This window comes from Psammomys obesus, unplaced genomic scaffold, assembly GCF_907164565.1.
Source record: "Psammomys obesus unplaced genomic scaffold, mPsaObe1.curated_primary_1811, whole genome shotgun sequence".
NCBI lineage: Eukaryota > Metazoa > Chordata > Mammalia > Rodentia > Muridae > Psammomys > Psammomys obesus.
In genome coordinates this window covers 6,312,219-6,339,560 of record NW_026596109.1, presented here as the reverse complement: position 1 = coordinate 6,339,560, position 27,342 = coordinate 6,312,219, and the positions used below count along the sequence as shown (strand labels likewise).

Below are 27,342 nucleotides of genomic sequence, written 5' to 3'. Positions count from 1 at the left end.
CAGCCTACACTGAGTGCTCTATGTGCACTTCTCACTTAAAAATTGCTTCAGTATCTGCGGATTAACTATGCCCGTCTTACCAATGAAGAGATGATGAGGGCCTGGAAATTTCTTGGGACTTGCATGTACTTCTCGACTTTAAGGCAGAAACTTCACAAAGTATGGTTCCTTCTCTTTCAAGAATAATTTTTTGAAAAGCTGATTTATATTGATTATACAATGGAAATAAAATATTAACTGAATGCCTATAATGTGCCAAGCACTGTTAGTATAAACATATAGTGATAAATACATACATCTGGATTACAGGGGATTTTAAGTTTATACCTGGGCCCTATTGTCTTCATAATCCTAACAGCTGAAGCTAACTGCCCAACATCTAGTGAGAATTTTTTTTTTTTTTAGAACAAAGAAGTGTTATAAGAATATGTTTTTGTTTTAATCCCAGATGTGGAATATGGGGCTGCTTTAAATTGTCCACAGTAGCTGACTATGATCTGCTTTGTGCTCTGGCTGAGGCATGATTTTGTCAGCTGAACTCTTCAGAGAGTGCATAATGCCAGAGACCCAAGAGAGGTGGCAACTGCTGCTCCCCTGATGCTGTTGCTGGTTGTTGTTTGCTCCTGATGCTGCTGCTGTTACTGTTTGCTGTCTGCTGGATTGCAGTTGGAGATATCCTGACTACGAAGATAGAATGTACTCCCTTTATCAGTCTAACAATATCAAGGACCCCTTCCCACTATAATGTTCTTTCTCTCCAACCTAGTGCTGGAGGGTTGAAAGATATAGGGGTGGTGTAGAGACAGGGAAAACAACCCAATAAAGCAGCTAAAAGTCGCTACACCAACATCTGCATGCAGGAAGAACACAGACAATAACAGGAGAAGTTATACAATGAAATGTGCATAACACTTGAGAACTTGAATGTATCTTACAGTCAGCTGCTTTTTAATTTCTCCCAAGAGGCTCCAGAACATCCTGAGGTGAAATCAAATGCTTCTCTGCATGATTCTACAGCTTAAAAACTTTCACATATACCAAAAGACATTACCTTGAATGTATCCATGTTGTTTCTGACATGTCAACTTGTATGTAATTTCTAATACGTCTAAACAGTACAATTAGTTTTGCCAGAAGGACAGAAGAAAAAAATAAGACCAGGGACCACAGTATACTATTTTCTTAGAAACTCTTCACGGAAATCAAATGGTATGCTTTACTGTTTACCTGTGGGTGACATTCTCCAAATGTCTTTATACATTATGGGGTGCCTCTTATAAAACTTTACAGTAGTGTAAAGAATGACAACATGGATAGCAGCTACTGTGAAACTCCTCTTATAACTGTTGTTTTGTGTGCAGATCAAGAAATAGTTTATAAACAAGACATAACGAGCCCAGGAAAACAAATAGGCTCAAACCTGTCTTCTTGACAACTAAGCATCAGGATGCATGCCAAGTAACACGAGCTTTAGAGGCGGGAGACCTGTTCTGTCACACTACCTTACCCCAAGTTTTTCATGACGATTGACAAAAGGATGGAAGACAATTTAGAAAGCCATCCGGCAGACAGCATAATGGTCTCTGATTTTACACTTAAATGATGTTCACCTATACTGGAGCTAACAGATAATCAAGAATGCTCCTTGTCTTTTTATAGCTTTGTTGTTGGTATGTGAGAGTTGTGCAAATGGACAAACTGTAATCAGAGATATACTTTTGTTCTTTCTAGGTAAGAGACACTGGACACATTATTAAGCCTCCCCAAGCCCATTCATAAACATAAAATGAAAATATAACTTACCTATGACTTTGGAATAATTGAAGTAAAAAGGCACTTGGTTCAGGGTCTAGCCAGATGGTTCGGTAGTTAAAAACACTTACTGTTCACTTCAGGTTCAGTTCTCAGAACCCATATCAGGTTCACTACCACCTATAGCCCCAGCTCCAGGGATTGAACACCCTTTCTGGCCTCCTTGAACACAACCTATAACCCCAGCTCCAAGGATCAGACACCCTTTCTGGCCTCCTTGAACATCACATGCACCTGCTTATACTCCCCACTTAGATACTTAATTAAAAGTAAAACAAATCTTTTAAGGGTTCAGCTCATAGCAGTTACTCATAAAATGTATTTTCTTGCATTTTTAATTCTCCAACAAAGTATCTATTTAATGTCTCCCAAGAAACCATCCATCTAAAAGAAGAAACCTATGATAACTTTAAGAGTGTAAATAAAACCAAAACACTGAATGACTCATGTTTTAAAATTTACCTCCATTCCTACACAACACAGTCATCAGCTTTTGCTTCACTGGGGAAGTACCTTGAACACCTTCACCCAGGTTCTCTTGGCCCCGGGCCCTGCCTGTCAGCCAGTGAGGAGCTGGAGAGCAACACTCCCTCCTTCCTCTGTGGGCGAGAACAGTGAGACTAGAGCTTGTCCTCTGGGAGCCTCCAAATCCCCACATCACCACGGCATGAGGACCACCCTCCATCCTGCAGTATTTATGTACTGTACTCGCTTTGTCACAAAGTGACCTGGACTGCAAGCAGCACTTCCTGTGCCTCTGAACGGAAGCTGCCTGCAGCTATTTCCTTTGCGAGTTCTCCCTCAGGCCTCCTTTCCGACACTCCCCTACACCCCAGTGCAGACCATCACTTTCGGACTATCAGTTTCCCATTTCATAACGACCCAGAATCCAAAACCCAATTTAGGCTGAGCAGGACGCTCTTTATAATAATTACTACACTAGGGCCTGACTCCAAATCTAAAACAAGAATGGATGACAGTGAAATGAGTAATATAAATTTATTCTGTGACGTTTTCCTCATTGGCAGTATTTTAAAATACATCAATATTTCATGAAAGATAAAAATCTAGAAAAATTCAGATAACAGCTATAATATATATGACTTGATCTTGAATACCCATTTTTTTATTTAAAACATCATTTTTAAGAGTTGCATAAAAATGATGAGGGTCACCGTACTCTTCATATACCCCAAGTTTCATACATTTCAGTTCAACTTGCAGTTCTTTTTTCAACTATGTATGTCAGTGGGATCTGCTCCTGCTTCTGAATGGGGAGAGCATCTACCTTCTGCTTCTTGACGGTGATGTTTAAGTCCTCTTTCTCCGAGTCTTCAAGAAAACGCTTCACAGTGAGTTTAAACAGTGACCGCGGGTCTGGTCCGGAGAGCGGTGGGCAGTTACAGGCCTCCCGAAGTTTGAGAGCCTATGAAGAAGCGTACAAGGTAGTTTCCCATACAGTCTGTACAAGACAACCAAAAGTAAGCAAACACGCCTGTACACCTGAATGGGAGTTTAAATAGCTCAAGTATAACACATGAAGAAGAACCACAGGTAGACATATAATCCCTTTCCATGATCTGATCCCACAACTATCACTTTTAAAGCAGCAGCTGTAGAGATGACAATAGCCACATGGTGAGGGAAACAAGTCTCAGAGAGAGCAAACAATCGCAGTCACCCCTAGCAGCAACTAGGAACAATGTAGGATTAACGAAGTTCTGAGGATTCTATAGGATACAAGGAAAATAATAGAATGCCCATGTCTAAACACACCAAAGAAAACAACAACAAAGTTGCTCACAGCTGTGACCTTCTAGGGTGAAATAGATGGTAATGACAGAGAAGGAGCAGAAAATCAAACTTACAACAATTTTTCACTCTAGGGCGAATGAAATGTTGTGGGAAAGGAAGAGTAATTATAACGCACTGTGTAACTCAGTTGTAACTGGTGTTTATAGTTTAAAATACAAATCTTGAATCAACCGAAATCACAATTTAATCCTTTGGGGAAGAAGAGAGCAGCATGTGTGTGCATGTATGGGATATGACAGTGGTGAAAAGAAAGCCTGATCTAGTTCTTTGCAGTGGAAAATAAATAGAAGGCTTAAAACTGCAACGTTAGGAAACAGCAACATAAGCATGTAATTTACATATGCTGGGGAAACCCAAAACAGCATGGAATAGCACAGAGTCACTGCAACACAAGGCAAGCTCTCTGACTGCTGCTCCACAAAACCAGCCCCAAGAACAACCTAGCTCTGTGCAGGCCAAGGAGAAAGACAGATAAACAGACACCAAATGTTTCAGGACAGAGAAAAACTCCACACACTATAAAGTTGGATACACACCATAGCATGTGCCCAAACCTACAGAATACATACCACCATGAATGAAACAGAGGTGGAAGTCAATGCCTATAACTGTATAACTTAGGAGGTAGACTCGGAAAGATCAGATTTCAGGGTTATCCTCAGAATAAGTTTAAGGCTAGCCTGGGCTACCTGAGATCCTGTCTCAAAAATCTATTGAATATATGTATAAAATAAAAAATCTATTACTTTTTAAAAGTTAGCTTAAAAACAAAAGGCTGAAAATTTTGCTTTTGTCTAGTATGCTTTTTATGCTAGTAATTTTGTACCACATGCTTCTTTGAATAAACTTTCTACAGAGTACATGAACTTTGGAAATGTCTGAGCTGTTTCCTTATTCGCCAGAAAAACTAGTCTTCATAAACATTTCTTTTCACCGTTTCCTCATATAAGGACTGATGCATCTTTCCTCTCAAGAAAAATTGTATTACAGATCATTATATATATATATATGATATATATATACATATACATGCAAAATCTTCTGAATAGTAAGATTTAGTTAATATATTGGTAAAATATTTTTCTTGATTTTTGGATTTCTTCCTATATGTTTTATTACATTTCAGTGTGCTAAAAATTTTTCCATTTTATAAATTCAAATCTATCATATTAAATAAATCTTCAAAATTTTCAAAAGTGGGAATTTTCCCCATGTGCACCTAAAATATGCCTTACGCTGCCTTTATTTTCTGTCTGATTGTATATATTGCATGTAATAGGCACTTTATAAACAAAGGCTGGATTTTAAACTATGAATAATCATTTTAACAAATGGTGTAAAAATATTAGGGAGTGTTTGCAATTTATGAGAAAATGGAACAACAATCCAATAGCAAGAATATATAGGTCTGAGGCTCCTGAGGAAGACTGAAAGGAAGTGGGAAGCAGCTAGCCTGAAAGATCCCGACTGCTGCAGAAGTGACAGGCATCCACTCTTCACTCTGTGCCTTGTTCTGCACTCGCAACTTACAGACATTACCCAAGTGTGTGTTATAGTGCAAGCCACTTTTTATCAGTAAAGTGTCAAGAGTTAAGGAAGGTCTTCTTGTGGAGTTCTTGTCCCCTTCGTCCTTCTATCCTTTCCCTCCCTCTTCCACAAGGCTCCCCGCACTCCACCTAATGTTTGGCTGTGAGTCTCAGCATCTGTTTCGATCCACTGTTGGGTGGAGTCTCTCAGAAGTCAGCTATGCCAAGCTTGAATCTGCAAGCATAGCAGAGTAACCTTAATAGTGACAGGGCTTGGCTCTCTCCCATGGGGTGGATCTCAGGTTGGGTCAGGTATTGGTTGGACATTCCCTCAATCTCTGCTCTATCTTTATTTTGGGTGAAAGTTTTGTGGGTGGGTTGGTATTCCCCTCCCCCCACTAGAAGTCTTGTCTAGGTGGGAGGTAGCCTCTTCAGCCTCTATGACCCCAGGTACTAGGAGTCTTGGCTAGAGTCACCCTCATATCCTCCCAGGAAAAGACCAACAGAGTCAAATAACCTGGGCCCAGGGAGCTTATGGAGACTGAAGCACCAACCAAGGGCCATCCATGGACTGGACCTAGCCCCCTACACGTGTGTAACTGATGGGCAGCTTAGTCTTTATGTGGGTTCCTTAGTAAAGGGAGCAGGGACTGTCTCTGATCTTAACTCTGTTTGCCTGCTTTTTCTATCACGTATACCTCTAGCAAGGCTGCCTTGCCTGGCCTCAGTGGAAGAGGATGATGCACCCAGTCCTGATGCGACATGCTATGCTTGGCAGTGTTGTGGAGGGGGAGGGCTCCCCTTTTGTGAAGAGCAGGGGAGGGAAATGGGGAAACAGAGAGGGAGGGTGGGACCAGAAGGAGTGGAGGGAGGTGGATATAATCAGGATGTAAAGTGAATAAAAAACAAAACAAAACAAAACAAGACTTGGGGGGGAAGAGGATGCCAGGGCCTTACCTACAAAGATACACAGGTCTGTAAAGCAGAACTTTGAAGAGTCTGCTAACCTAACATTGCATGGAGAAAAGCAAAGGTTAGACTTTGTACCAAAGTAAGGTCACCTAGGCAGAATTAGAGAAAAGGAGAAAAGATTCCTAAGCTCACAGCTATTTCTAAATTGCCAGTTCCTATGAGCATCTTTTTCTCATTACTGGTTATAATTTCCTACAGCTAAAATCATCTAAGCAGTGCAAGCACTGCTCAGTTCTCCTGCAAAGTGTCCTATTTTTAGCTGTTATGTATTTTTTCTATTATTGTATCTCCTAGGGTCATTTACGTATTCACTAGGCATCTTCAATGCTGTGGAGTCACCACAGACCACAGACAGCAGGGCCATATATTTCAAGGTAGAATTAATCAACCATAAACAAGATCATCCTAGTTTGAACAGGGAGAATGACTGCATGGGAGACAGGCTATCTGACACTGAGGGAGCAGAAAAAGCGTCTTCGGGGAGGTGATGCCTGAGACAGAGAAATCCACAAGTGGAGGGTCTGTAAGGAAGAATCAAGCCTGGTGTGAAATGACTAGAACCAAGAAAACCTTGAAGCAAGACAGATGTAAGCAAGATAGACAGTGGCCAACTCATGTACCTAAAATACCATGGAACTGTGCTGGTCATTTTGACATAAACTAGTCACCTTGAAAGAGGAAACCTCAACTGAGGAATTGCATCCATCAGATTAGACTGAAAAAAAAAAAGACAAAGTATCTAGAACAAGGTCTTATTCTAAGTTACATTAAAAAAAAAGCACTGGAAAATTTTAGGCAAGAACATTTGAAAGATCGTTCTAATTATATGTTGAAAATGGGCCACTGTGGTTCAATATAAAAAAATCCAACAATGTAATCCACCATACAACAAACTGAAAGAGAAAAACCACATGATCATCTCATTAAATGCAGAAAAGGCCTTTGACAAAATCCAACACCCCTTCCTGATAAAAGTCTTGGAGAGATCAGGGATACAAGGCCCATAACTAAACATAATAAAAGCAATATACAGTAAGCCGATAGCCAACATCAAATTAAATGGAGAGAAATTCAAAGCAATTCCACTAAAATCAGGGACAAGACAAGGCTACCCATACCCACTCTCTTCATATCTCTTCAATATAGTACTTGAAGTCCTAGCTACAGCAATAATACAACTAAGGGAGATCAATGGGATACAAATTGTAAAGAAAGAAGTCAAAATATTACTATTTGCAGATTATATGATAGTATACATAAGTGACCCAAAAATTCTACCAAGTACTCCTACAGCTGATAAACACTTTCAGCAAAGTGGTTGGATACAAAATTAACTCAAAAAAATCAGTAGCCCTCCTGTATACAAATGACAGACGTGCTGAGAAAGATTTAGGGATACAATCCCCTTCACAATAGCCATAAATAATATAAAGTACCTTGGTGCAACTCTAACCAAGTTAAAGACCTGTATGACAAGAACTTCAAGTCACTGAAGAAAGAAACTGAAGAAGATATCAGAAGATGGAAAGATCTCCCACACTCATGGCAGTAGGACTAACATAGTAAAAATGGCCATCTTACCAAAAGCAATCTACACATTCAATGCAATTCCCATCAAAATACCAACACAATTCTTTACAGACCTTGAAAGAACAATTCTAAAATTCTCAAATTTGTACGGAAAAATAAAAACCCCAGAATAGCTAAAAACAATCCTGTACAATAAAAGATCTTCAGTAGGTATCTTCATCCCTGATCTCAAGCTATACTACAGAGCAGCAATAATAAAAACTGCATAATACTGACATAGAAATAGACTGGTGGATCAATGGAATCAAATTGAAGACCTAGAAATAAAGCCATACACCTATGGACACTTGTTTTTTTACAAAGAAGCCAACACCATAAAATGGAAAAAAGATAGCATCTTCAACAAATGGTGCTGTTCTAATTGGATGCTGACATGTAGAAAAATGCAAATAGATCCATATTTATCACCCTGCACAAAACTAAAGTCCAAGTGGATCACAGACCTCAACATAAGACCAGACACACGAAATATATTAGAAGAAAAAAAAAAGTTGGAAAGAGCCTGGATCTCATTGGCACAGGAGACAACTTCCTGAACAGAACACCAACAGCACAGGCTCTAAGATCAACAATTAATAAATGGGACCTCATGAAACTGCAACGCTTCTGTAAAGCAAAAGACACTGTCATTAAAACAAAACAATAGCCTACAGACTGGAAAAAGATCTTCACCAACACTACAGCCAACAAAAGGCTAATATACAAAATACATAAAGAACTCAAGAAATTAAACACCAACAATCCAAATAATCCAATTAAAAATCGGGTACAGAACTAAACAGCGAATTCTCAACAGGGGAATCTCAAATGGAGGAGAAACACTTAAAGAAATGTTCAACGTCATTAACCATCAGGGAAATGCAAATCAAAACTACTCTGAGATTCTATATTACACCTATCAGAATGGCTAAGATCAAAAACTCAAGTGACAGCACATGCTGGTGAGGTTGTGGAGAAAGGAAAACATTCCTCCATTGCTGGTTGGATTGCACACTTGTGCAACTACTTTGGAAATCAATCTGGCACTTTCTCAGAAAATTGGGAACAGCTCAACCTCAAGACCTAGCTATAACATTCCTCAGCATATACGCAAAGATGGACACTTGCCCAACTGTTCACGGCAGCTTCATTCATAATAGCCAGAAACTGAAAACAATCCAGATGCCTATAAACTGAAGAATGGATAAACTGTGGGACAGCTACAAAATGGAATATTATTCAGCTATTAAAAACAAGAATAACATGAAATTTGCAGGCAAATGGATGGATCTAGAAAGACCATTGTAAGGTAACCTAACCCAGAACGACAAGCATACTATATACTCACTTCTAAGTGGATATTAGCCAAATAACACAGGATAACCAGACTATAATCCATAGACCTAAAGAAGCTAAGTTACAAGGAGGACTTTAGGGAGGATGCTTAATTCTCATTCAGAAAGGCATATAGAATAGACACTGGAAGCAGTTAAAGAGATGAAACAAGACAGGAGTCTACTATAGAGGGTTTCTCTGAAAGGATCCACAAAACACAGGATTGAAGCAGATGCTAAGACTCACAGCCAAACTTTGGGCAGAGGACAGGATGTCTAATGGAAGAAGGGGATGGGAGGTTAGAAGGACATGGAGGGACAAGAGTTCCACAAGAAGACTAACAGAGACAACAAATCTGGACCCAGGGGTCCCTGTGGAGACTAATGCACCAACCAAGGACCATCCATGGAGAAGTTCTAGGCCCCTATTCAGATGTAGCAGATAGGCACCTCAGTCACTATGTGGGTTCGCTAGTAAGGGGAGAATAGGGGCTGTCTCTGACATGGACTCTGTTGCCTCTTTTCTAATCACAACCCCCTGGCAGGACAGCCTTGCAAGGCCACAGAGGAAGAAAATGCAGCCAGTCTTGATGAGGCCGGGGTCAGTGTTAAGGGAGAGAACTCCTCCTTTCTGAGGACTGGGGTGGGGGTGTGGAAGAGCGAGGAAAGGTGGGACTGGGATAAGATGAGGGAGAGGACTACAACATAAAGTTAATAAATTAAAAATAATAAATTTAAATAGAAGGAAAGGAAGGAAGGAAGGAAGGAAGGAAGAAAGAAAGAAAGAAAGAAAGAAAGAAAGAAAGAAAGAAAGAAAGAAAGAAAGAAAGAAAGAAAGAAAGAAAGTAATTGGCCACTGATAGAAACAATGGAGCAGGAAGCCTGAAATTAGAGAGAGCTGCAGGAACTAGGTCTAGGTAGTGGCAGTGGTAAAGGACCACGAAGATTCCTAATGTATAGTAGAAGCCCACAGCCTGACAGGAAAGGATGCAGAGAAGAAAAGAAGAATCAAAGATTCCAGTCTCATATGCCTTTAAAAGGCCACACCTGTAATCCCAGTACTCAGGAAGGCAGAGGCAGGGGGATCTCTGTGAGTTAGAGGCCAGCCTGGTCCTGAGTTCAGGACAGCCAAGGCTACACAGAGAAACCTTGTCTCAAAAAGCAAAACGAAACAAAAAAAGATGTCACCTATGAATGTGAGAAAATTTTAGTTGCTTGTAATAAATAATAATGTGATGCAGCCCTGCCTTATTTGCTGATTAATGATCTCAGATCATAAATTTTTAAAGATGTTTTGATCAAATTGCGGAAACAGAATCATTTGTGCTCATAAAATGAATCAGATAGTTGATTTTTATATTTTGATGCTAGAATTAATTAGTCACTAAGTAATTGTTCTTTGCAATTGTGGACAAAGACTCCAAAGTAAAGCCCCATCCTGTCTTGGAGCCCTTTAGCTGGCTAATTTGTGTGACTCTACAGGTTTCTAAAATAAATTTATATTTGACTTAGTGACACCTTCCCTCTTTTCACAGTTAGCCTACGAAGGTCCATTCTAGAAGGTTTACTGCAGTTCTTATACTTAGCTGCACCTAATGTGATGACCCAGACATAAACATATACATACACACATTATACACATTTTTGAGAGGCTTCATGTCTATATACACATTTTAATTCTGATTTTAACCTGAGCTACTAACTAATATCACTTGGCTAAAACTACTCACCAAATATTTGCCTTCTTTTTGTCACTTTAAAACTAATAATAATGAAAATTGTATTTGTCCATGGAAATGGAAGTGAACTCTGCCTGACTGGAAGCATCTGCAGAGCTGCTTTACAGTTAGTTGTGTTTCTAAGAGACTATATACCTATTGATAATTATCAAAATGATTGCAAAGTAACTAAAGGGTGGTGGGAAAAGAAAGGGGGAAGGAAGGGAAGGGGAAAAAGGACGGATGAATCCTTTCCTGAGGCTTAGAGGTCTACTGACAGAAGGATGATCATGTCAAGAAATGAATCTGCCTAGAAAGACTGGAGGGGAATGGAGCTCCACAAGGAGAGCAACAGAACCAAAATATCTGGGCAAAGGAGTCTTTTCTGAGACTGATATTCCAACCAAGGATCATGCATGGAGATAACCTAGAATCTGTGCACAGATGTAGCCCATGGCAGCTCAGTCTCCAAATGGCCTCCCTAGTAAGAGGAACATGAACTCAGTGGCTGGCTCTTTGATCATCTCCCCCTGGGCCACTGAGGAAGACAATGCAGATAGTCTGGATGAGACCTGATAAGCTAGGGTCAGAGGAAGGGGAGGAGGACCTCCCTATCAGTGGACTGGGGAAGGGACATGGAAGGAGATAAGACAAGGAGGGTGGGATTGGGAGGGGATGAGGGATGGGGCTACAGCTGGGATACAAAGTTAATAAACTGTAATAAATTTTAAAAATTTTTTTAAAAAGAAATTAATTTGCCAAAGGGAACAATTTTCTGAAATTTAACAACACTTTGCAAGGTTTGAGTAATGCTACAGCAAAAAACTTTTTCTTTTGACCTGCTTAGCTCCACGGACTCTGACAATTTATGACCAACCAACCTATTCCAAATCAGTTCCCAGTTACTGGATTTGATAAACTCCAGGCTCACTTTCCTTCAGTAAAACTTCAGTTAGGTATAGATTTGTTTTCATCTGTAAGTCTACATAACTGTTCTTGGATTTATGGTGCTTACATCTCATAAAGGATTTATTGTACATTATAGTTGTTAAATTCTCCTTTATTTTCTAGTAACATTTTGTCAGTTTCCTCATTAATTAATGAGTTAAATAAAACCTAAGGTATGTTCATTAAATATTTACATGAATCAGGATTGCACTCAAAAATACTTATCTTTCAAATAATTTATTTCTCTTCACAAACTATGATGGAAACTGAAGTCTCACTAGTTTTTAAAATGGCCAAAAGAAAATACAAGTAACTGAAACATTTCAGTAAATAAACATAAAAAGCTACAACACTGCTTTAGCATAAGAAAGTTGCTCTTGGAAATGCGAAGCAAGGTTTTGAACAAAGGTTTCTATAGTCAATTCCTTCTACCCGAGGAATTATAAAATCCTCGCTGGGCAGTTTAGCACAGACCTATAACCCCAGCACTCAGAATCGAGAGGCAAGAGGACTACCTCAAGATCAAGGATAGGCTTGTCTACAGAGCTGTTCCAGAAGACAGAGCAAAAGACAAACACAGAACAATGACACCAGATCATCTGTCTCAGCACAGATGAACCTGAAGAATGTGACCTCACATGGGGATCTACTGAAGCAGCTCACCAAAGCTGAGGGCACGGTGAGCACCAGGGAAGAGAAGAGATGGGAGATGCTGGTCAGTGGGTAAAAGAAGGAAGTTCTGAGTGTCGCTACGCCACACAGAACATAACCAGTAATGGTACATACCTGAAACTGCTAAGAGTGGGGACATGGGCTGCCACCCTCCAAAACTGTGAGGTGATAGATCTGCTTGTGAGTTTGATCTGACCATTCTACCAATGTGGACAAACATCATGCTCAAGGTTTAGCCCACAAACAATTTCAAAAGGTTAAAAGGAATAAGCAATAAGCATACTTTTTTTTAAGGCACTGGCTACTTTTACTTCCAGTAACAACTGGAAGTAACAACTAATATGAACCAACTGCTGTCATACACTGGGATTTTTCAAGGAAAATAGAATTTATTTATCCATAATTATAACTGATAACTAAAAGAAAAAAATGGGAAATGACAGAAGGTCTTTGTGATTAGATTAAGAGCTTCTGCTGAAATCAGAAAGCAAGATATTTGGGAAATGGGGGCATCACCTCTATTTTAAACATATATCATTACTCTTTCTTGCCTTATCCCTTAAAGTGTTTTTTTCTAACAGTCCATTTTTTTCAGCCATATTGTTGGGCTTTTTTTTTCTTAAGGTTTTAGACAACGTTACTGTCAGGCGTTCTGGCTTCGTATGATACAGAGACCGATTCAATTATAGCAGCTGCTGTTTGCTTCCTCAACACTCTCTACGTCACACAAAATGAGATTCAGTAAGGTGAACAGTGTATGCTTTTACACATGGCCAACAGTGACATTTCATGGTAATTCCAAACACTTATATTCTCTGCTCATGAGATGCACAATATTAATGATTTATTCATTTGTTTTATCCAATTACAAATGCATAAGAATGATTTACACATGAGTTCAAATTCCCAGCTGCCTGAGAGTTTAAAGGATTAAAAATAAAATGAGGTTAAAATGAATGCATTTACAGCTTGCTACCCAGTGATTCTCATGACTAGAGATGGAATGTTATTTACGATTAAAATACTTAGAAACAAATTTCATTCAAATTATGATTATAATTATATAACCTTAAACAACAATTCCAAATTAAGTGTTTTCCTAGCTCTTCTATCATTGCTCACCCCTCTTGCCCTCACGAAGAGTGATGGCAAGGAGACAAAAAAACTAGCGACAACACAGAAAAAAATAATAATGTGAGGGCTTTTGATTTTAAAATAAACCTTTCAACAAAATTTCTGTTATGCACAGTGATTCGTATTTTATAAAATACTTCAATAAGGTATTTCTTTCAAGGACAAATTATGATGTACATAAACTCAAAGTCTAAACAGCATAACTGTAATTCTGAAGCTCACGCTATGAAACATCAACAGGTTGACACAACATCTGTTCTTCAGTTTTTCACCCAAGTTGTTATGGTAACCAAAATATGTGGAATGTTTCCTAAATCTAACTGATTATTTCAAGTAAATAAAATTATATCATATCTGCTTATCAACAACAAATGATATTATTACTACAAACCTATATTTATCATTTTCAAATACTACTAGATCACACAATTTATTTAACTGGGCATTTATACATGTTAGGTTTTTTTCCCCCCAGAATTCACATTAAAAATGATAAGAGTATTTTTTTTTCTAATTTGAGAATCCTACCTTTATTTAAAGAGAAAATAAGAGGTCATCATGGTAGCATATACCTTTAATCCCAGGACTGGGAAGGCAGAAGCAGGAAGGTGGATCTCTGGGTTTGAGGTCAGCCTGGCCTACAGAGAGAGTTCCAAGATAGCCAGGACTACACAGAAAGACCCTACCTCAAAAACAAAAACACAAAAAAAGGGAAGAAGTGTATTCTCTGAACAATATACTATGCCCAAAATCCTCCAGAATAAAACGAGTGTTCAAGGCAGGATATCACACCCTCCATCTCTGCTCAGAACCTGTCGGCATCTCACTCCGAGCAAAGTCCGAGTCCTCACTGCAACCACCTTCTCTACTTAGCCCAGTTTAGGTTTGTTTGTTTTTTTATACCTATGAGTGTGTGCACACTTGTGCACATGTGTACATGCACGCTGTGTGCGTATTCATACATGCAGACAGAGGCACCCATCTGGAGGTCAAAGGGCATTCTCAGGTGTTGCTCCTTTTCTTGTTCAGTGCTGCATACAAACAGGCTAGCTGGCCTGAGGTTCTGGGGATTCTCCTGTCTCCACCTCCAATTTCCCTGTAGGAGTGCTGGAAGTACAGGCCATGCCCAGTTTTACATCAGTTCTGGAGTTCCAAACTCATGTCCTCACACTTTCACGGCAGGCAGCTGAGCCACTGAACCTAGCTATTCAATTTCAACTGCTTTCCAATATGCCCCCCCATCTTTGCTGACATATTAGTTGTCTGCCCAAGAATGAATTGTTTTTCCCAGAAATTCCTACTTTGAAGCCTGAGCCCCTAATATGTACATCTTTGGGGACAGAGCCTACAAGAAGGTAACTGCAGATATACTGGGTCATAAGTATGGGATCCTTATCCAATAGGACTAGAGCCTTTACAAAGAGAGCTGCACCTGCTCTATCTCCTTCATTAGAGAGGAAGCTTGATGAGGCTGTGGATCTCTCTGACATTGCCATCACAAAACCTAAGCACCGTAAGAAAAAGTGATTCAGCATCTGCTGAATATGTGAAACATTTAAATCATCTTTAATGTTGATAAGCTATAGTAAGAAAGATTTTATAATGGCATTCAAAGAATCTGATAAAATACTTATAATCCTTAGCACATGAAATTAAAAATTAAAGTCACCAAAATTTATGTTCCTGTCACAGAACCACATGGTCTTGCTTTCTTGGTTCTCTCCTCATGCACTTGATCCCCACAAGGCTCTGACTCCCACTGTAGGATAAACTCCTTCACCTTGGCTTCCACTCAGTGCCTAGGTGAACTTGTCCATTTCAGCACTTGGCTTCTGGAGAGCAACGCTGCAAGCACTGTGTCTGCCATAAGCCAGCACTAACGCTTTAGACTTTCAAAATGTATGGGTGTAAACGTCAGGGAACAGACGCCATTAGTAAAATTCAACCCTTACTTAGTTTACAATAAACACCCCAAATAAACGATCCTGTTCAGAATGCAGTCTTTAGCAGTATGTAGACGCACATCTTCCATCCATGGCTGCTTCCTGCCATTACAGAAATCTGGCTGAGGAGAGCGGCACATTCCAATCTTTATGACTGTGTGTTCTAATTAACAGTATACCCTTGTACTAACTATCATTCTCACTTCAACCACTGAATTATTCCCAATGTTGTAGTAGAGTTTTATTGCTTTCAAATTGAATTTAATCACTTGGGGGAAAAATATAAGAAATTTACCTGCAGTTTTCAAATTAAATTTCTAAACTGGGATGGTTTATTTTTGGGGAAAAAAAAAATGACCTCCCCTGTTTTCCTCCCTCACTGGCTCCCAAATAACATTTGTTTCTCCAGCCATGTTCCCTGTGCTCTCTAATCAACTTTTTTCACAGATCTCCCTGAAGAACCATTTTTTTAAAAAACCTGTCTGAAGATCCTCAGTGATTTGGTGAAATGACAGCTTCAGAATTTAGAATAGGCTTCAAATCACAGCTAGCTAGTAGAATTCGTTATCTAGTTTAAACAAGTGCAGAGTTTAGAATTGCACTGAGTTAAAATGAAAAGAACATGTGTGTGTCGAGACTGTAGACACAAGCCATGTCCTCTCCAAAGCTTGTAACATCCAGGGGTCCTCTCTGGTCCTCAATATAACCAATTACTAGTGAAACAGATAACATTACTGTTTGGGTGAGTAATTACTACAGATTATTGAGGTAACTTCACTACTATTTTTTCAATGTTTTTCCTTCATGTTAAGGATCTAACTAAGATTTCATTCACAAAAAAAGGTACTAATCAACTAGTTTTTGTTCCTCTCAAAATTCACATGTAGAAATGCTAATACCAACGTGATAGCATCACAGAATGAGGCCATGGAAGTGTGATCAGCTCAAGAAAAATCGGTTCTTCATTAATAGGATCCAGGCCTTATTAAAATATGCTCTATTTTTACATAGTGTCCCATGCTTGTAGTCCAACACTGGGAAAACTGAGGTAGGAAGACCTCAAGTTCAAGACCACCTTCAGCTCCACAGGAAGACTCTGACTTAAAATAATACAACAATAAACAAACAAACAAACAAATAAAGAAGGATAGGCAGATGGATGGATGGATGGATGGATGGATGGATGGATGGATGGGGATGACAGATGGACAAACTCATTCCACACCCCCATGTAAGGTTATACTAGGAGACATCTATAAACTGGAAAGTGAGTCCTTAGCAGGCACCAAGTTTTATCTAAGATTTCCCAGTTTCTAAATTTAGAAACAAATCCCCACTGTTTCTAAGACACGCAGAGATGGAAATGTTGGCAGCTGGTAGAGCTCCTGACTAGCATGAAGCCTGAGTTGTGTCCCCAGCACTGTACAAAACCAGGCACAGCAGTACAGGTCTATACTCTCAGCACGCAGCAGGTCAAGGTCAGTCTCAGCGACATGGTCAGTCTGTTTGCGGCCACCCCAGGCTCATAAAGCCTGTCTCAGACAAACAAACCAAAAATTGACAAAGGCCAGACATGAGGGAGCATATATTTAATCCTAACATTTGGAAGGCAAAGGTAGAAGTAGGAGAATCTTTGCGAATTCTGGGCCAGTAAGTTCCAAGGTAGCCAGGGTTATGTAGTATGATGCTGGGAAAGGGAAAGGGAAAGGGGAAGGGGAAGGGGAAGGGGAGGGAAGGAAAGAAAAAAGGAAAGGGAAGGAAAGGGAAGGGAAGGGAAGGGAAGGAAAGGAAAAAGGAAAGGAAAGGAAAGGAAAGGAAAGGAAAGGAAAGGAAAGGAAAGGAAAGGAAAAAGGAAAGGAAAGGAAAGGAAAAAGGAAAGGAAGGGAAAGGAAAGGAAGGAAGAAAGAAAGAAAGAATAGAACAACTGGAGTTGATATCCATTTAATCCAAAACTTAGACATTACTTAGCAACAGACTAAGTTATGACCAATATATTAGAAAAAATGCCTGAAGTTGTTTTCTTTCCCTTTTTTACTTTCAGTTTTCTCTGAGACAGGGTCTCTTGTAGACCAAGCTGACCACAAACTCCCTGTGGAACCAGGAATGTCCTTGAACTCCTGATTTTCCTGTGCCCACCTCCCAAGCACTGGTATTACTGGTACGATTCACACCGATTTTACAATGCAGTCCAGCGTTTCCTGTATTCTAGGCAAGCACTCAGCAACTGAGCTATATCTCTGGGCCCACCTAAACATTTAAAACATTACGGAATCAGTTAAAAGTCAAAGTCAGTCACTAGAGTTAGATCTCGCATCGAGGAAACTCAGCTGTATGTATCAATTTACTCCCTGAGAGTTGCAGTAAACAGGACTTTCCTTTGCTGGCCAACTCCGTGAAAACCAATAGTCAATAATTATAGTTACAAAAATAATTGCATAGTGAAACTCACCTTTTCTCTACCGAAGAAGCAACAGCATTAGCAGAGTTAGCTCACCTGTGGTATGAGTCTGTCCAAGTACTCAGCTCGGTTCCCATGAGAAGGGTGTGTCGACAGCCACTCTGGCAACTTGGGGTAGCCATGAAGACTCTCTGAAAACTCCATCTGCTGCCAAAACACTGAGCTGGCTCTTACGTCCACACACGCCTAAGCACAGAGTTAATAAGGCACACAATGAGCTTAGTTACTTTGACTTAAAAAAATTAACTCTGCAAGTATTCAAAGCGTTAAGGAGGGAGAATCAAAGAAATGAGGAGGTGGAGGGAGTAAGGATGAAAAGAGAGAAAAATATATATGTTTACTTTGTGTCACTACATGCTTCAGAATTATTCGAATTTCCTATCACCATTTAAATAAAAGTAGAATATGTTCACTACTTAAAAGAATAACACCGCAAGTGGGGACTTATATTCAACAGTAGAGTAAAATGCCTAGCACATGATAGGCTCTGGGTTTGATGCCCAGTATTCCGAAAACAGAATGAGGAGAAAAGCAAAGCTCAAACAATATAGCATTGCAGCAACACAAGCCTACCACCCTGACTCCTGCCCAGTAATCATTTTCAACAATCCCACTATTTTCAGCATGTTGGAAAATAAAAACATGTATTAAGGGTAAACTCTTTGATATAAATTAACTTTTCTATTAAAAATAGTCTGCGATTAAACTTCACTAAAGAAGTTTTACACCTAATAATACAATTAGAAAAATTTAATAAACACGAAAAAAATAATTAATATATATCAACCTGTCCAATTTTCTCAACTACATGAGAAAAAACACATTTAGGCCATTCAAAACCCACCATATTTTAAAGGATTCATATGGATCTATTGTAGAAAGGGACACAATTTTATCACAAACTCATAAACACATCCTACACATACACTTTAAATACACAAAATAATGTAGACGACTACTTAAAAACTGTTGACAGTGGTTGCCCTGGTAGTTTAACTTACGTATTTGAGGTGGGAAGGAAGTAGCTTAATTCTGAACTATATTAAAGTGTTTGCAATAAAGTGTCTTTTTAAATCCTCCATAAGAGGACTTAGAGATCTTTTAGAAATCTGTTCAGTTTTCCTCACATCTTATTTTACTCTTTCCATAAAAACTAGGAAACAAGTGTTTACATTTCCCATTTTACTTCTGTAGGTCAAAATGTGGAAACCAAGGCCTTGAGTCGCATGACTGTGATGCCTAAGAAGCAAGACAAACGGCACGCTGTGCTGCTAATTTTATGTCAACTTGAGATGGCTAAAGTTGTTTGTGGAGAAGGGACCTCAAGTGAGAAAATTTTCTCACCAAATTGACTAGAGGAGCATTGTCTTAGTTGATGATTAACATGGGAAGGTCAAGCTCATTATAGGTGGGGCCACGCCTGGGCTGGTGGTCCTGGGTTCTATAAGAAAGCAGGGTGTGTGTGAAAGCCATGGGGAACAAGGCAGTAAGCAGCACCCTCCATGGCCTCCGCATCAACACCAGCCTCCAGGTTCCTGCCCTGCTGTACTTTCTGTCCTGCCTTCCTGCAATAAGGATGTAGAGTTGTAAGCTGGAATGCCCCAACCACCAGTTGCTTTCAGATATGATGTTTTATCACAGCAATAGATGCCTAACCAAGACAGTCAACATCTATGCTGCCTCCCCTCTTATAAAACACTAACAAGACATTTTTAAGGTTAGGAAATAAAAAGGAAGAAATGATCTGGAATTCAATTTCTATTCAATGTTCAAATCAGTGTAGTTCTTTAATCACTTTAAGTATTCTAAATTTAAAAGAACCCAAGATAGGGCTGGACAAATGTCTTAGAGAGTCAAAGTGCTAGCCAGGAAGTTCTAGTTTCCCAGGTTTAAGCCTCAGAACTTGCAGAAAAAGCCAGATGCTGTGGCATCAGCTGTAGCCCAGCCCTGCTCCAGTGAGACTGCAGACAGAAAACCACCTGGAAATGCACAGGCCAGCTAGCCCAGAACACGCAGCATGCAGTGGAAACAAGAGAGGCCCCACCTCAACAAGGAAGATCAAGCTCAGACACCTCGAAGTTGTCCTTTCATGCCACAGTAACACTGTGGCATGTGTGTGCCTGTGCACAACAGTGACCCTGCATGAATGCATATATACACACCAATAAATTTAAACATCTTTAAAAACACAGTGTTTCCCTGCGAAAGCGCCAGATCGATTTCCAGAGTGAGTAGCGCTTCCCCAAGATCCAGCCATCCCACTCCTAGGCATATATCCAAAAGAGGCTCAAGTACACAATAAGGACATTTGCTCAACCATGTTTGTAGCAGCTTTATTTGTAATAGCCAGAAGCTGGAAACAGCCCAGATGCCCCTCAACTGAAGAATGGATGCAGAAATTGTGGTACATCTACACAATGGAGTATTATTCTGCAATGAAAAATAAGGAAATCATGAAATTTGCATGTAAATGGTGGGACCTGGAAAGGATCATCCTGAGTGAGCTGTCCCAGAAGCAGAAAGACACACATGGTATATACTCACCCATATAGACATACAACATAGGATAAACCTACTAAAATCTGTACATCTAAAGAAACTAATCAAGAGAGAGGACCCTGACTAAAATGCTCAATCCCCATCCCGAAAGGCAAAGAGGATGGACATCAGAAGAAGAAAACAGGAAACAACCTAGAAACCTGCCACAGAGGTTTTCAGAGCCTCTGAAAGGCTCTGCCCTGCAGACTTCAAAGCAGACACTGAGACTTATGGCCAACTATTGGGCAGAGTGCATGGAATCTTATGTAAGAAGTGGGAAATAGTAAGAGCTGGAGAGAACAAGAACCCCACAAGGAGAGCAACAGAACCAGAAAATTTGAACACAGGGGTCTTCCCAGAGACTCATATTCCAACCAAGTACCATGCATGGAGAGAACCTAGAACTCCTGCACAGATGTAGCCCATGGCAGTTTAGTGTCCAAGTGGGTTACATAGTAATGGGAAGAGAGACTGCCTCTGACATAATCTGATTGGCCTGCTCTTTGATCACCTCCCCCTGAAGGGGGAGCAGCCTTACCAGGCCACAGAAAATGACAATGCAGGCACTCCTGATGTGATCTGATAGACTAAGATCAGAAGGAAGGAGAGAAGGACCGCGCCCCTATCAGCGGACTTGGGGAGGGGCAGGTGTGAAGAAGGGGGAGGGAGGATGAGATCGGGAGGGGAGGAAGGAGGGGCTTATGGGGGGATACAAAGTGTAATTAATAAAATAAAATTTAAAAAAAAGAACAAAGTGTTTTCCTACTAAGCAGCTAGAAAGATTCAAGTTTATCTGTGTATTTAAAAAATACATTTATGGGGTTTTTTAACCTAATAAATGTTAGTCAAAAGACAAGTAAAATATTTACCTGTTCAATCTAAGTAAGATAGCTTAAGGAAATATTTAAAACATTTGCTATGTAGAAATAGAGGAAAAAATTATCGCAGTAGGTAACTACAGTATTTCAAACTAAAAACACTTTGGCCCACTGTGTTTCTCACTAGCTGACCCTCAGAGTGCATCAGAGAATACTGTGAAGGCCAGGAGAGGCGCTGCTCTGCAGCAAGACATCAACAGAGCCACGGGGCTGGGGTCTAAGAAGAGAGCTTCAGGCCTGAGAGTGATCCCCAGCAGCTCATAAACTGGACACAGTGGCCATCCTGTAATCCTACAGCCTGCAAGGCTGGCATAGGAGGGTCAGAAGTTCAAGGTCATCCTTAGCCACTCACTGAGTTTGAGGCTGGCCAGAGCTACATGAGACCCTATCTTTAAAAAAAAAAAAAAAAAAAAAAAAAAAAAAAAAAAAACTAATAATATACAAAGAATAACATAGCATTTTGAAAAGAAACTGATAGGTTACAATAACAGACCCCAAAGAAATGAAAATTTACATAATGATTGACAACTGAATTCAGAATACCACTCATAAAGAAAAGAAATTCAGTGAACTATAAAAAATAATAATGAAACTCAGTTAACAATTCAGAAAAAACTGTGAAATCTAACAAACAGATTATTTTTTAAAAAGATAAATACTGGAAATTAAAAACACAATGACTAAACTAGAAAACCCAACAAACATCTTCAATGGTAACTCTACTGGGCAAAAAAGAATAAATTGAAAGACAGAGAAACATTTGAAATTGTCCAAAGGAACAAAAAGGATGAAAAAGAACACCTGTGTGAATTATGGAACAACACCAAGAGAGCAAACATTCACATTATAGTTGCAGAAAGAGGATGAAGAACAGAAAGAGAATTTAAGGACATGCTGCTGGAAACTTCCAGATGCCATCAGTCAGGGACAGGACGTACAGATGTCATCGATCAAATTCAATCCAAAGGAGAAGAGAGCACAAAAAGTAATACTCAAACTCTAAGGAAGAAGTAGTCTAAGTGTTTCAACATGGCCTCTCAGAAGGTTTCTCAGCAGAAGCCTTGCAGCCCAGCAGTGAGTGGGATGACAACGTATTCAGGTAACAAAGAAAATAACTGTCAGCGAAAAGGCTTTTTTCCTGAAATGCTGTTTTTCATAAATAAAGGAGAAATGAAAACTTTCTGAGACAAAGAAAGCGACAGGAAGAATGGGGAATGGTGGCATGCTCCTAAAATCCCAGCATATGAGGCGGCAAGAGGAAGGCCACACAGTAAGACACTGTCTCAAAGGCAAAGGTATTCACAACCACCAGTCTCGCCTTAAAGGAATTGCAAAGGAAATCATTTAGACTGAAATACATATTCAAATAGCTGTTAAATAAGAACATGAGACAAGTAAGTGAAAAATCGGTGCTGTATGTAAAACAAAGCCATCTTCAAGATACTCTCAGATCACCATGTTTCCGTGGAAGCAATCTCTTATCCATCCTTAGAAGGAGGGTTAAAAGATGTTAATAGCAACCACAGGCAAGAAAAAGGGCAAGGGTCCACATCACAAACTGATGCAAGTACTAGCACAAACCGGAAACTGTAAGCAAGACAATCAATGTTAAATGATTACCAGCTTGAAACAAGCTGTTAATGCATTAGGTATTCTACTCAAGCCTCACACTAACTAGAAAGCAAAATTGTTAGTAGATCTACAGAGCAAAATCAGAAAGAATCCCAAGCATTTTGCTATATAGAATCATCCAAACTCAAGGAAGTAGGCAAGGCAGGAATTAAAACCAGAGTGGCTACAAGACATCCAGAAAATAACAAAACAGAAATAATCTGCCCTCTTTTTAAAAAAATTCATATTTATTTGTTTCATATCATAAGGGTTTTGTCTGCATGTATGTTTATGTACCATGTGTGTGCCTGGTGCCAACGACATCAGATGAGGGTTCTGGCTCCCCTGGAACTGGGTGCTAAGAAGTGAATCAAGGAGCTCTGTAAAAGCAACAAGCGCTCCTAACCCGAACCATCTCTCCAGCCCAGTTATCAGCTCTAACCTTCCAAGTATGTATTACCTTAGTTGTAACAGATTAGAATCTCCAATTAATTATATAAAACTACTAAATAGACTTTTAGAAAAACAATCCACTGTATGCTTCTGTAAGAAATTTACTTCACTTCACAGACTCAAAAACAAGAACAAAGCAAGGTAGCTCATCTTGCAACAGACAAAATATGAGAGATAAGGAAGGACATTTTACAATAACAGGTAACAAATAACTCATCAAGCCAAATAAAATAGTTGCAAAAATATATGCACCCAACATCAAAGCACTTCTAGATACATAAGGTATTAAAGAATCTAAATACAGAGACAAATTGAATAGCTATGGAATGGCACCTCCATATACTACACTTTCAACAATAAGTATATGATTCAGATGAAAAAATTAGCAAGAAAAGCACTGAATTGGAATATCTCTAGACCAAATGAACCAATAGACACACAAAGCACTCCATTCTACAGCTTCAGAACAGACAGATACACATACACATGCTTCTCAAGCACACGCACACTCTCTCTGAGGCAGAACACACGTCAGAGCACAAAACAAAGCTCAGCAATTTTAGTCTACGACCATATCTATATACAAGTGCTTCCATACAGCGAACAAAACAGGAGACAATATCTGTATATACAGCTGATTAATGTCCAAAATATACAAGGAAAACCCACAAATCAATAACAAAACATAACTTAAAATGGACAAAAGACTTAAACTGCATACAAATAAGAATGGGTGTATGAAAAAATGTTCAACATCAAAACACCTCCAAGAAATGTACCTCAGGACCACTGAGATATCATCTCCCCCTTGTTGGGAGGCTAACACAAAAATAATAATTATTATTACTGTCCAGTATATTAAAAAATCCAACTCTCACACTTTGTTCGTGAAATGTAAAATGATGCAGAGTACTCCGGAAACATTAAAAATCGAACCCCATCCAATTCAATAATCTACTCCGCAGGTTTACCCACAAGTTGAGAAGAGGGTCATGAAGACAAACTAGCACTCCCCATTCACTGCTACAGCCCTCACAGTGGCGAGAGCTGGAAACAGCTTAAATGCTCCCTTGGAGAAGAGTGGGTGAAGCTGTGGCACTGCACATACCCAAGAAGGAAGGCCTACGATGGCATGGAGTACCAGGAAAATGAAATGGGGACAGGGCAAATCCCATCTGATTCAACTTACATAAGGAATCAGGTAAACTCAGACACAGGGCAGGATGAGGGATAAAGCAGAAGGTAATGAGGAGCCTGTTCACTGGACATAAATTCTAGATACTTGCTCTATAACACTGTTCCCAAGGATCGTTTTGTATTACACATTTAAATTTTTAGATGAAAAGATCTTATGTTAAATATTTTTACCACAAAAAAAAAGAGAAAGCGGCATAAAGAAGGCTCAGTGGGTGGAGGCACTTGTCACCAAGCAATTATGTATTTAGGAATTATGTTTAATCCCAGGAATTATATGGTAGGAGAAGAGAACCTATACCTAGAAGATGCTCTCTGGCCTCCATATGTACACCATGAAGCATGCATGCACAAACAGATACATAAATAAACAAATAAATAAATGTTTCATTTGTAAAACCTGGATCTCAAGTGCTAAAGTGAAGAGTAAAAGAATTACTATACATAACCCACTCAGGACAGGACCCAATGCATAAAAAAACTATTATTGAGGCCAACTATGAACACCACCACCAGTGTCACCTGCACCGTCCTTGGCATCGAGAGGGAGCCAGTTCCCTCTGTGCGTGCGCAGGCTCAGCTGCTCCAGTACTGAAGGCATTGCCTGCACTGCCCTCAGCAGCACCTGTACACACAGGCTTAGTGTGTTCCAGTGCTCAGGGTGTCCCCTGCCTACGCTCACTCATATTCTGTAAATTGCTTGTTCTCCAAACAACAGTTTTTCCAGTCAATAATTTAAAACTGCTCTTTTCCAACCTAATGTGATATAAATACTTGTGGCTAATTCATTCTAAGGATTTGTCAATAAAAATTTTTATTTATCAATAGTACTTAGTGTGAGCCAACACAGAAAAGAAATGGGCTGTTGTTACTTCATGGCTCAATAACTCCAAAGTCCTTGCCCAAGTGTTCTGTATCTTTTGACTGCTGTTGTTAGTTCATCAATCAGTAAAGCTGGAAACGTTCTAAATGAATTCTACACACATTTCTTTCTTGTTTCGTGTAGTTTTGTCACAAGACTCAGTATTCAATGCAATTCATAACAATTACAAGTCAAAGTAATGCTCCTTCTCTGGGGGGGAAACAGGTTCAAAATAAGATTTGAGCACAAGGTATGTGTTGTGGAAGTTACTTTACGACACATCTATGAAATGAGGCTTCTTCATTTGATGTTTATTAATTCCTAAATGACTAATCTAAGGATCCAGACAGTCATCTAAAGACAGTTCTCTGTGATGAAGACTCAGTACTAACCTGGAAGACAAGGGCTGGGAATCTCACTACTAACCAAATACACTATTAGGTAAATCACGTCATCACTTTGGACTCTAGTTTCCCTACCTGTAAAAGCAAAAGTTGAGTTAAATTAGCTCCATCTCTCCTCCCTGGTCCAAAGGTTATGGTTCTATAATCTACTGGTTTACATGACTTTTAGAAGTTCATGTTCTTATGTCTGTAAAGTGGACTCTGCTGTTACCCCCTTCCCTCACTAGATGGTGCTATGAGCATAGCTCTTTCAGGTCACTTCCAGAAAGCAGCAATGCTTCCAGACCATCCTTACCAGCTCTGGGGCAGGACAATCCCTCCTGTTGAGGGCCCTCAAACCACTCTAGTGTATTTGTCATCCTTAGTCCCCACCCACTGAATGAAATAACACATCCATACATCCCTCGTCTCTGTAATAATCACAAGCAATCATGCATAATGCCCTCTAAGGAGCCTGCCCTCAGTTTAGAAGCACTAAAAGAAAATTAGCTTTCTTTTTTTAGATTTCAGTTATAGATAGTCAAAAATGAGTATCGATGGTTTGGTTGCTTGTGAGATTTAAAAATAAAAGTCATTTCTACAAATGACTGCAAAGTGTCAACATTTCTTGACAATAACAAGCGAATATACACATCAGCAAAATCAAATAGTCAAATATCTTTTGCCCAGCTGATTTGAACCATTTGTTCTATGTTCAGTCTGCATAAAACTTACAACTTAATAATCACTAATTCTAAATTAAGCATTCTAATAATTTTTATAATGATAACTCAAAGCTCTCCAAAATGAAAATTTAAACAATAAAAACAAGATGCAAAATTGACATCTTCACAGTCAATAGTGGAGCAGAAGCAGAAAGAATCTTAAGGAGAGTGTGCTCTTGTTTGAAAAAAATCCCTCAGGTGACTTCATTTTAGTGAAGTTCCTACATTCTGTTTGCTCCTTGGCCTCACATGCTTATAAATTCAAAGGGGCAGCGCATGAGCAACAGAGCCACCTCTCAGAAACAGTTCCTCTAACCACACTTGCAAGCCCCATGCAGAATCATAAGGGCAACTTACAGCCAACCATGCAAGGTGTGGGTATGCCTGTCCCTGGGTCAGCACACTTGTTCTCCTTCAACGTGTGACAAAGGAAGCTGAGCTATAATCATAAGTGTAAGAAAATCAGGTCACAATTTGGCAATGTGATGGGAATTGCAGGGCAGGGTTGGGGAGTTTGCTCAACTGTAGATACTTACTTGTCTCACAAACATGAGGCACTAGATTCAATCTGCAGTGCTTCACACACATACATAAAAACATCTGGTCAATAAATGTCCAAAACAAGATACAGGGTACGGAGCACAGGATACAGGGTACAGGATACAAGGTAGAGGGTAGAGGGAGGGTGCACAGTACGTGATATAGGGTTCAGGATATGGGGTACAGGATACAGAGTACAGAGTACAGGATACAGGGTACAGGGTACAGGATACAGGATACAGGATACAGGATACAGG

General features: G+C 39.6%; 1 protein-coding gene across 3 annotated transcripts in view; it reads right to left on the bottom strand.

Moving 5' to 3' along the window:
* Positions 1-2,795: 2,795 nt before the first annotated feature.
* Oma1 (OMA1 zinc metallopeptidase) overlaps positions 2,796-27,342 on the bottom strand; it is a 61,278-nt gene continuing 36,731 nt past the window's right edge. For all 3 annotated transcript variants that reach the window (XM_055629087.1, XM_055629086.1, XM_055629089.1), the window contains 2 exons: positions 17,938-18,087; positions 2,796-3,238 (listed from right to left, as the gene is read on the bottom strand). In XM_055629087.1, coding sequence (XP_055485062.1) covers positions 3,026-3,238; positions 17,938-18,087 — 363 coding nt within the window. In that variant the 3' untranslated portion in view covers positions 2,796-3,025. The remainder of the gene's footprint in view (positions 3,239-17,937; positions 18,088-27,342) is intronic.